General features: G+C 32.3%; 1 protein-coding gene across 12 annotated transcripts; it reads right to left on the bottom strand.

The window, feature by feature from the left end:
* Positions 1 to 1,596: 1,596 nt before the first annotated feature.
* On the bottom strand, positions 1,597 to 11,184 carry LOC107842609 (rop guanine nucleotide exchange factor 14-like). 12 transcript variants are annotated; one of them, XR_007044880.1, is made up of 12 exons: positions 10,733 to 11,184; positions 6,305 to 6,390; positions 5,678 to 5,825; positions 5,472 to 5,580; positions 5,086 to 5,177; positions 4,703 to 4,906; positions 4,273 to 4,454; positions 3,928 to 4,168; positions 2,707 to 2,794; positions 2,488 to 2,604; positions 1,980 to 2,109; positions 1,597 to 1,827 (listed from the first exon to the last, which is right to left on the bottom strand). XR_007044880.1 is itself a non-coding variant. In XM_047396865.1 (4 exons), exons 1-3 carry the CDS (start codon positions 3,970 to 3,972, stop codon positions 2,063 to 2,065), a joined length of 399 nt encoding a protein of 132 aa, XP_047252821.1. In that variant the 5' UTR covers positions 3,973 to 4,688; the 3' UTR covers positions 1,597 to 1,827; positions 1,980 to 2,062. The 12 variants fall into 12 exon arrangements, 1 of the variants encoding a protein (XP_047252821.1); XR_007044879.1 differs by having other exon boundaries at positions 4,703 to 4,912; positions 5,682 to 5,825; XR_007044872.1 differs by having other exon boundaries at positions 5,682 to 5,825; positions 10,733 to 11,114.
* Positions 11,185 to 11,612: the final 428 nt, after the last annotated feature.

Raw genomic sequence — 11,612 nt, 5'->3', positions numbered from 1 at the left:
ATTTATGGTATATGAAAAAACTTTACAATGTTTCAAATTATCTTCAAAATAAATAAATTTTAAATAGAAGAAAATATCTTTGTGGATTTTTTGGCAAAAAAATAAAATTCAACATGATTGAAATAATGATAATGTTATAAAACACTAATCAAATAAAAGATAAAAGAATTGATTACAGAAAATATAGATATATATATATATATATATATATTAAATTGTGACAATTTAAAGCAAATAAAGAGAAATTGCAAATGAAAAATAAAGAAAATAAAAGTAGACACATACATTTTATGCTGAAATAAGAATTGATAGAAAGACATTAGTAAAGAGACTTCATCAAAAACTTTTAAAAAGTATATAAATATAATAATAATAACAACAACAACAACAATAACAAATGGTAAGATACTGCGAAAGATTGGCAAATCTCATCATCAATTGCTACCAAGCCAAGAAAAAAAGAAGAAGATTTGATGGAGTACAATAAATGTTTCTAGACTTACCTTTAGGGATCGTTTGGTTTGAAGGTAAGTTATACTGGGATTAGTTATGATGAGATAAGTTATGTTGGGATAAGTTATGTTGTGATTATTTGTTATTGAGTGTTTGGTTTGTCATATTTAAAATAATATGCATGGTATAATTTCTAAGAATAAGTTGATTGTTTACAGTTATCTTTCACCTTATTTTTTTATACATATTTTTCTTGCAAACTTTATTTGTTCATTCTTAAAAATAAAAATTCCATCTTATTTAGCTTAAATATTTTTGTATGTTAATTATCATAATTAAATCGTGCATTTTAAAAATTAAAACTTTCATCTTAAATTTATTTTAGTAAAAGAGATTTTATTATTTTTGTTACTTTATTTAAGCACATATCACTCTTACATTGTAAAATATTAAAGTTATTTATTTTAATTGATATAGAAAATTTAAAGTTTTAAGTGGCAAAAGATTATTTAATTAAAAATATGTTATTAAGTTGTGGAGTCAATATTTTTATAAGAGAAATTAAATTATAAATAAACATAAGCATTAGGCAAATAAATTCAACCTATAATATATTCATAAATAAAAATTATATTTATAATATAATTTTTTAATAGAAAAATACATTATCAAAAAAATAATGAGTAGTGAAGAAAATGGTATTAAAAATTATGAAAATATATATGGATGTGAAAAATGATGTATAAAGAGGGTTTAAGGAGGGTATTTTTGATGATTTACATATTTTATCCCAGTATTACTATACCACCCCATGGTAGAAATAACTTATTCTGGTACTAACTATTAATCCCGAGATAAGTTATCCCACACTTTTGTAATCAAACACGGGATAAAGGAATACTAAAAACTTATCCCGGAATTATCTTTCCTTATCCCTAACACAAAACAACCCCTTTAGTTTGTTGGTGGGAAGGTTGAAATTTATTGGTAGCAGTAGATTTTTCTTATATATACACACACTTTGCCCTTGATAATTACATATTTACCCTTGGTCGTCCTAAAATTTATCATTCTATACAAAACTAGATAGGTATACCCGTGCAACACGTAGTAGAATAAAATAAAAATGTAACAGCAAGGGACTATTCCGACTATTCCATTTGGTTGGATCAGTTAATGAAAATGAGTTCAAATGTATGTTTTATACAATCATGAAAATAACATACTACCAGATGTTCACATTTACATATAATAGTAATTGTTGGCTATTTACATTGCTAGAGATAATATTTATAAATTCTACAATAGGGGATGTAGTTGTTGCTGTGAAACCGCCTATGATGAAAACCAAATGTCAAAGCCAAAACCAACCACCTGTGAAAAGACCCAATATCAGTGTTGTCAGTGTCCGCAAACGTCAATTTGAAAACAAAGGCTCATTTAAAGGACAAGTAATTGCAAGCCAATAATTTTCCCAGTCGCAATTCACACTGGTCGGCCCACGTGGATGCATCAAGAAACTGTACCTGGGACAAGGTTCACCGTATAACAGCAGGAGCATTTCACACTGGTCGACCCACGTTGATCCATAAGTAACGTATGGCAGCCTCTACATAACACTTACGGCGGCCTTAATCCAAACAACTGCCACATAAACTTGAAAAGAACAAAGATAAAATGAACACACCAAGTCGGTTCACACACAAAATGGGACTTCCCATCATGACCCGGCAATGGATTTAACGACACAATATGATACAAGAGGTAACAACAATCGAAACAAGCTGTTAAGAGACATTGTAATGGATGACAAAGAATTCATCAGTTTGGATTGGTCAAAAGGAAACTTTAACTCCATAAGTGGTTCCAATTTCCATAGCTCTCCGAATACAGATGCTTCAAATCGAGTAGTAGCATTAGACATAACGAAAATTAGATCATGAACGCATTAAAGTGGAAACTATAACAAAAGAATTAAGAATACGCTGAGTTAGTTCAACATAACATATTGATAAAGAAGTAACAACTGAGTACCTGCAAGATATGTAATGGCGTTGGACAATGCTAATGCAGTGGAAACCCCCTCGCTTCCTCCGGTCACATCGTCCTCGAGCAACAACTTTGCAAATCTTTCTTTCATGGTTTCGACATCTGAAAGTTGTGTTGTATAAACAGGTTTTTCTTTCACATAAAAATGTTGAGGGCTTGAAGAGAAATTTCCATTATAAGAGAATGATCCAAAAGCATTTTTACCGGACGTGCTGCTTGAGTCATCGTCATATAAGGAATCTGTAACACCTCTGCTAGAGGTAGCTTTCGAGGCCATCATACGTTGTAACTCCTAAAAGTTGCATTTCTTAAATTTAGTTGGATGCTGATTAAAAAGGGCTTAATTTCATGTTCGAAAAACAATATCCTTTTGTTTCATTTTATATGATGGTGTTTGACTGACGACAAAGTATAATAAAGAAAGACTTTTGGCACGTATATTGGTTATAAGACTACCAAAAACAGATTGTGCAAAATAGTACTACAAACTGATATGGTAATGGCAAAGACTCGACACAATGTTGATGAAAACACATACACCATTTAATTGACTGGTTCTATATATATATATATATATATATATATATATATATATATATATTGACTCACTTAAATACAGACTTGGTGCCCAAGGTATTTTAACTCGTATCATGCGCTTACGACAGTTTGATCGCATTAAATGGGTCCAAGGAGAGTAGAGTGTTAATTTTTCCATAAGACTTATATTATAGTGTTCCTGGAAAAAATAAGGATGAAAACAAACAAAGAATGGCAGAAAAGGCATTCCTGAAAGAACTGCTTCTAGAAGTAACTTTTCCTTGCCCTTTTTACTTTTTTCGGGAAGAGCTAAGTCTGTGCTTCGTGAATCTTATACTGCATTCTCATGAGTAAAGTCTCTTGCTCTAATGTTTGGATGAAACTGTAAGTCAGGGCACCCGTTGGAACACTTGTGAAAGCCTGCCGGAATCCAAGGTACGACATATTGATGATTGAAAGTGTTCAAAGTGAACGTTATCTATAATCCCTCAAATCCATCTTGCTTAGCATGGAGGAACCATTAAGAGAGAAAGATAAATATTGACACTTAACAGCAACCAAGATCCTTTCTTGAATAATTGAATCGTCACAAGTTTTCCTTGAAGCGTGATAATGAACATAACCTGGAGAGCTTACTCAAATTTATAGGTTAAATCAACTTATGTACCCTTGATTAACCAGGAAAAGCTGGTGTCTGACAACTTTTTGGCTAATTTATACCAATGCTATGGTAAATCAACTTCCCACTTTTATGATGTATTAAACCAACCTTCAGTGTTATATTAAATCAAACGACATTGATTTTCTTGCAGCTAATAAAATGGAAATAAAGATAAGCAAAAAATGACAAGTAGAAGAGCACAACATTAACTAAAATACGATGTATACCTTGAACTGCTGGTACTTTGCAGGAGATGATTCAAAAAAAGACATTTACTAAAGCCTTGAGCCATTCCTCAGAGCACGAAGCCAAAGCCTTAATATTTTTGCCAGCGGACTTCTTTGAGTAAGAGAATTTGCATTTGAACTCCAATACCAAATCAAGATTTTCATTCTCCGTTTGGTGGACTATAAGCTCTTTAGATAAGGTATCAGATGCAAGTACATTTTTATTCTTATTCACCAGTTCCTATGAGAGGAGACACAGCTGATTACTTAAAGTCCAACAAGACATGGTCAGTGAAGAAGACCTGAACTAAAACAATATAAAAACTTCAAGACTCTGGACTGAACCTGCAAAGCTGCAGAAATATTCTCGAGCATAAAGGAGCTCTCCTTTAGAAAAGGACTCAAAAGTGTAGTCAAAGCTTGGGCCTTCTTGTGAAGGTCAGATGGACAGCGACAAAAGGCAGGTAATAGTCCCCAACACTCACGGGCATAAGCCTACAGTTCTTCTCCAAATACTAATTTTTTAACTGGCAAAAAGAACAAATTTAATTCCAGATGTAGGTAAAGCAACTTTTTGGATGCAACTCTCAAGTCTAAAACAGGAAACTGAGGTTTATCCCGACTCCACTGTTCTCGATCAGAGAAAAGATAATGATACTTCGCTATTTAATTGCCATAGAAAGAGTTACTATTTATCCTATAACCATGCTTATTTGTAAAGTATTAAATTGTACCACTGAGTCAAACATACAAAATCACAACAACATATGCCTACCTTTTGATGATGCCTGTTCGAAGGACACAGCAAGTGGCACCACATGCTTCATAAAGAACCGAAGTGATGATCCACATACATATTTATTTAAAACAGGAATCAACCAACTGTTTGACAAAGAGTAATCCTTCGTATTCAGGGAGATGGGTACAGCGCAAACAGTTTCTCTGGTCCCATAGCAATAACAGTTGATCCTATGCACTCCTGAAGCTTCGTAGAAAACAAAGAAAGGAAAAATAATTACAAAAGTTTTAGGTTCATAATGTTTCTGAACAACAACTGTATTTAAAAGATAAGGAAATCATTCTTACTAATAAACCAAAAAAATAAAGTACCTAACATAATAAAGTGAATAAATGAGCTTCTTGAAACACGAGACTTACATTTTTTGTATCATAAGCACCCCCAGAAGCAACAATCATCCAATCAATAAGTTTAAGTATTATACCCTCCGCACAGAAGTCCAAGACCTCACCTAAAGACATAAGATGCAAATACAGTAATAACAAAGAACTGTGAAAGAGAAAATTGCTAACAAATCCAATATATTCCCACAAAGTGGGGTCTGGGGAGGGTAAATTGTACGCAGTTCATACCACTACTTCATAGGTAAGGTAGAGAGGTTGTTTCCGAAAGGAGAAGGACATAATATAAGAACAAGGCACAATAGGTATAACAAAAAATAAGCCTACCACAAAGGAGCCAAAACAACAGTTTGATATACATAAATAAATAAAGTTGATAACTACTGCAAATGAATATGTTTTACCGCATATGTAATAGAAGCCCAGTTCACTACCAAACCCCCAATGCAAACGAAGCCAAAATCTCTAGTGTGTATCAATCTTATATACTAAATAACCCAGTAAAGCTATAACCTGCAAAACAGAAAGGGATCCATTAAAGATACTTCCCACAGCACTACCTACGATAATACCTAGAATGAATTATAAAATTGTAAACAGGGTCACTCACGTACAAGCTGAACTGCAAGAAAGACGAACAAAATGTCTCTGGTCACAAAGAACCGAAACTTTAAGGTTCACCATTTTCTTTGAAGATCATTAACTCTCAAGTAAAAGGGAGCCTTGGAGGTCGTACAATGGGAAAATGCAAATCCTTCCTGTAACAAGACAAACTTTAGGGAGCGGTTTCAATTTGATAAATAAAGCTTACAAGTACTAAGTAAGAAGTAATTCGCCAACAGTTGCAGCATTTGCCTATAATGATACAAAAAATAATAACTGATTGAAGGCTCGCTCTAGCTTTGGAGACAGTATGCACATACAACAAATGACAGCATGTAAGCACGTCCATCTCAAAGCTATTTAAAATATACAAGTATAAATACATACAGTTTGGTTCCGATCATACTCTTTAAAGCATCAATGCATGTCTAATAAGTTTCAGGCAATGTTGCTCATACTCTCCAAGAAATGTTGCTGCGCTCGTGTCGGATCCTAAATAATGCAGTATTTTTAGAGGATCCAACAAGCACCCGACAGCTTTTTTGAAGAGTCCGGGCAACATAAGCCCCAAGTTAGCAAAGCCAAGAGGTAATAACGCTTAAACTTCTGAGGAACAAACAATCTGAAAACATACCTTAACAGCACACCACTGATCAAGGCATTCTCGGTGAACATACTTTGATGTATCCCTACATTTACAGGGTGCGATAAAATCCCTACCTAAAAAAGAAAAGTTAAAATAATCATAAGCATCTTGGTTCTCATGCATCAATAAGTTCATTAACCAAAATACACTAATATACTCTGAATATAATAAACAAGGAAAAGCTCGAAAATGATCATTCACTAAAAGGCGTTATGTGAATACAAATAACCAAGGAAGAATTCAACAAGAAGCACTTAATAGAATATAGTAATAAGCTAACAACTCCTCTTTGTGAAAATGTTCTTTCTTCCTTCAGTTATTTGAGCTAAATGGTCCAAATCAATCAGTTAACTATTCCTCAATTGCAAATCTGTTATGCTTGCTTTCCATATACATAACCCAAATTAGCTACGGTTTACTTTTATCATAATTCGACTAACTTCTTATGAACCTCGACCTACTTCAACCTTCCTCCTTTAACCAGACTTGGTAGCAAGTCTGATAATGTGAATGTATGTGGAGATCACCGTCGCCGGCTCCGTCACCATCACTGACGATAGAGGAAGTCTAAAAGAGAAGTTGTTAAAGTTCTCTTCATCTTCAAAATTCAACGAATAACTCAACGGATCATAACGGAACTCCACTGAAGAATGCGTTTTTGAGTTTTTGTTTAGTAGTAGTGCTGGGTAAGTTGAATATGTGATCATCTATGAAATAGCTAAAGTGAGAACCGGATAGTTCTAGAGCAGGGGAAAAACTGATTTTTATTGATGTGAAATTCCTATTTTACCCTTGATCGTCCTTTGGTTGGCTCTTCTATATAGTAGAAAAACATATAAAACTAGATAGGTATGTCAGTGCTTTGCACGAGCCCAACACATAATTTTGTTATGAACCTAATATAATAATCAAGTTGCATATAAAGATCAATATAAACTAATTATTGCATATTATATTAAATAAATATATTTTAATATACAACAATATCACTATCATAGATTGTATGATTTATACAATCATGAAAATATCATACTATTGGATGCTCACATGACATTCATAAATCATAGTAATTGTTGCCTATTTACATTGATACATATACTATTTATAGATTTTATAATAGCAGATGCATTTTTCCTGCTTTGATCAATCTCTTGAGCATTCACGATCAAAATGAAAATTCATTTGTAAATTAAAAGAATTACATCGTAGGTAGTACTAATGAGTAGGTATTAGTGGCATTAATAATACTATGTCTCCTTTTGAAAATTTTCATACTCACCTATATGGTCCTTGTAGGCTATGTTGCTCGAACTCTTACAAAATATCGACGAGTGTGTCAAATTCTTTAAAAATAATATATTTTGAAGGATTCGACGTGGATGTGACAACATTTTTGAAGAGTCTGAGCAATTTAAACTGTAGGTAGTTAAATTTGAAGTCCCTATGTAGTCATTTGCTCCGTTCCAGTGTATTTCAGATCTTGGGAGATTCAGTTAGTACTCCTTCCACTCAATTTTACCTTTACAATTTCAAAAAAAATGACACCAACATGTCCTTAATCTGACTTTATTGTGAGTGTAGTCTAAAACAATATACTTTCACAGTTAAAATTTGTACTGTCGAAGTTGAACTGAACATTGGATATTCATCCAGTGTCACTTTTATTACAACACATTATACCCTTTCGGAGCTTCAGATTTAACTTTTAAATGGTGTGAATAAAGATTTGTGTATACAAAACACCACAACAGTTTATGTCCACTTAAGCATATTGCCTTACATAATACCTTAAGTTTTGAAACGCCTGCATACAAATTTATCTCAATAACATAACTATTGCCAACTTCATAGTATGATAAATATATTAAATGTTAAATGTCATGAATTGAAAAATTAGGACTTTATAAGTGATGGTTGCAAATTTTACCTGTGAATGACATAAACAAAAAGAGTTCATTAATGCTTCTAGTAGTATATCAAAGTATGAATTAGCCCAAAAAATCAGCGGCAAAACGTACAAGCAAGAAAAGTGGGGATGGGAGTATAAGCACGTGTCAAGTTAAGATGCTAGTTTGGAAAGCTAGACTCTATGAACTTGAGCAATTTTAACAGACACCTTCTCCTTTGTGTGTATGATAAAAATCAAATCGGTGTATGAAACACAATTTTGGACATAACTTTTTTCATTTAATCAACATTGTACTGCTCATTTTCTTAAATTAAACCCCCTCTATTTTTTGCAAACAACACAACCTAAGTGAATTTATAAAAAATATTGGACAACTCGTTCATGGTAGCAAGTGAAATATGCTACAATAAGCTTTTGCCATGTTCATATGAAAGAACAGGACATCTAAGATGCTACAAACTCCAGGTAGAAGGTTAGTCTTTTACCTATTTTCTCAACAACACCAGAACAAGTATCAAATCAGATAATAAAAGTGTCGATAACTTACCGAGCCTACAAAACAATGCCACATGCTCATATGAAATTGTAACATATCTGTTAAGTTAATCGTTGAGTGTTGTAATTAAATGATTATAATTCAATTAAATTCTAATTTAGAGGCTATTAATTAATATTTATTTATCTCAAGCCCGAAAACAAACAACAAAAGGAGCTTTGGAGCAAAAAAATTAGATTAAACTTGAAACTAATCAAAATAAAATTCAATATCCTCCTATTCCTATTTCATCAGCTTAGTAACATCTTAAGTAAGAAAACAGACATGAAAATGTAGAGAACTACTAACATGGAAGTATTAATGCGTACAATGACAAGTACAGAATACCTCTTCATTCCGTAGTATCATGATTTTATATCTTTTAATTTTTTTTTCCAGAGGCGTTCTTTATCAATAATCTGAAAAACTACAGTTACCAATAGCCTCAACGGATACCAGCATCAGAAGTTGAACGCAAAATAGAAAAAGGAAACAGAGTGATCAACAAACTGAACAGAAGATTGAGATAGATGTCCAAAGAGAAGGATGCGATCACGACTACTGCTTCCATTTGATTCAAATACCGACTTTATAACTTCAGATAGACTAGATATATGCTTAGAAATGCTTGTGTTTATTTTCCCAGTCTTCGTGACAAAAGGAACAGGGCAGAAAAAAATTCTTCATCATTTTTTTCACGTGATCTTACAATTTCAAACACTCAATTTCTCACTGAAATTTTAATTGATAGCTGCAATTTACATACTGTCACAAAATATCAATGATCATATGTACTAAAATCCGACATAATAAGAAGAGTAGATCTAAAGACCAACAAGGCAGCTATAGTTGGTGCTAAAACAGACACCCAGCTGTTCTGATCACATTCAATACAAGCCCAACTTTTTCCCATCTAGGCACGTGTTCACGAAATTAACCATCGAATATAATTGAAACACTTTCCAACGCTGGCCTCTATTCTTAACTAAACCACTCGGACACAAGTTCAAGGTACCCCATATCTTAAATCTATGGGCACCAATATATTTAACAATAATTTTACCTAGGCCACAAGTAAAATTAGATAATTTTATCAACATCCCAAGGAAGCTAAATTAGTTGTGAATCGTTCCTACAGAGCTCTTTTGCTCAAACACTCAAAAACGATGGTCTCAGGCAATCCATCAACAGAGACAAATGCCCAAAATTGAGAATTATCTATACTCAATGAACCAAAAATTGCAGATACAGTTAATATAACCACAAAGCTGGAAAGCTCATCGACATCACATAAAACAACACTCCACAAGGATCTATACACTACATAAACATCAAATTCACCAGAGATATTTGGAAGGCAAACATTCGTAACACAACAACACGTAAACCAATCATCCATGATCCTAGGGCACAAAGACAATCTTAAATTCACAATAGCACAATAAGCACAATTCTAATAGATTCCACAAAAAATGGAACCTAGATCAGAGCACAACCAACACTATTTCTATAAACTCCACAAAAAGTATCTCTCCTCATACAAACAAAGGCAAATACATCCTAATTCATCTAAGCAAAAAATACCAATAAATGCACAGACACAATCATTTGAGACGACAAAGGATGAAATGAAACGAGCAATAAATCAAGTTCTAAAAATGAAGGGAAAAAACAAAAATCAATTGAAAGGTAGCAGTATAGGCCTAATAATACTTCCAACAAAATACTACTATACAATAGCACAATATTCATATGATCTACATACCTATAATAAGAAAATTCAATAGAAAAAGAGGAAATTATGGAGGAAAAAGCGAAAGTGAATATACAAGAAAGCTAACGCAGGACACTTAAGATAATGAACTTTCAACTCGGATCGTCGATCACAACTTGCTTCGAAAGAGAAAGAAAAAAATAGACGCAGGAAAAGCAGAAATATGCAGTGAAAGGGGAAATTCGAAGAAGCACATACCTATAGCTTCAAAACTGGTAGAAACAGCTGAAAATACCCAATTTAACATCCTCAATTCAACACTACATGTCAAGTAAAATTTCAAAAATTCAATCTGCACGATTAGACGGGGGGATTTTCAATAACGACTAATTAAATCCACAATAATTAATCCTTAAAAATTGACAAATACGAAGAAAATCGAGAAGAAGCCTACACAGAAAATTACAAAAACTAAAAAAAATAGGAAAGAAATCTGTAGTCAAAACAAAGAATGAAGAAATGTTGGAACAAACAGATGAAGGGAGTCTTTTGGAATTATGGAGAAAAAGCTGGGAAGATATTTTATCTCTTTTGTCCTTTGACAGATTTACCCTTGTTCTAGATTGCTGTTGAACATTGAACCATTTATGTTAAATTATTATTTTTCCCTTTATTTTTGTATGATTTTCCGGATTGCCAATGGTCGTTCTAAACTCTCTTTTCTATATATATATATATATATATATATAAAATATATATAAATAAAAAATAAACTAGATAATGAAACTCGTGTCAGCACGGGCCCAATGTATATTTTTTTTTAATCTCAATTTGTGGGGCACAAATGAAATTTAGAAAGTCCATCAATTTTTGTACAATTTTTAAATATTTTAAGTTATTATTTATTGATTTATAGTAATTTTACATAATTTTCAGATACTAATTTATATAACTTTCCTACGTAATTTTTAAATAAAATATGTTACTCCATTTATCCCCTTTTATATGACATTTAATTTGAAAAAGTCAAATAATTTTTCTATACGTCTTTCAAATATATTTTAATTTGATTATTATTGTTATTTATATTACTTTTCATAAAAAAATTTAAAATTATATATCTCAATTTATGTTATAA

Source organism: Capsicum annuum, chromosome 9 (assembly GCF_002878395.1).
Source record: "Capsicum annuum cultivar UCD-10X-F1 chromosome 9, UCD10Xv1.1, whole genome shotgun sequence".
In the NCBI taxonomy this organism is placed as follows: domain Eukaryota; kingdom Viridiplantae; phylum Streptophyta; class Magnoliopsida; order Solanales; family Solanaceae; genus Capsicum; species Capsicum annuum.
The sequence above is the reverse complement of the archived record's forward strand: the minus strand, read 5'-3'. Positions and strand labels throughout refer to the sequence as shown.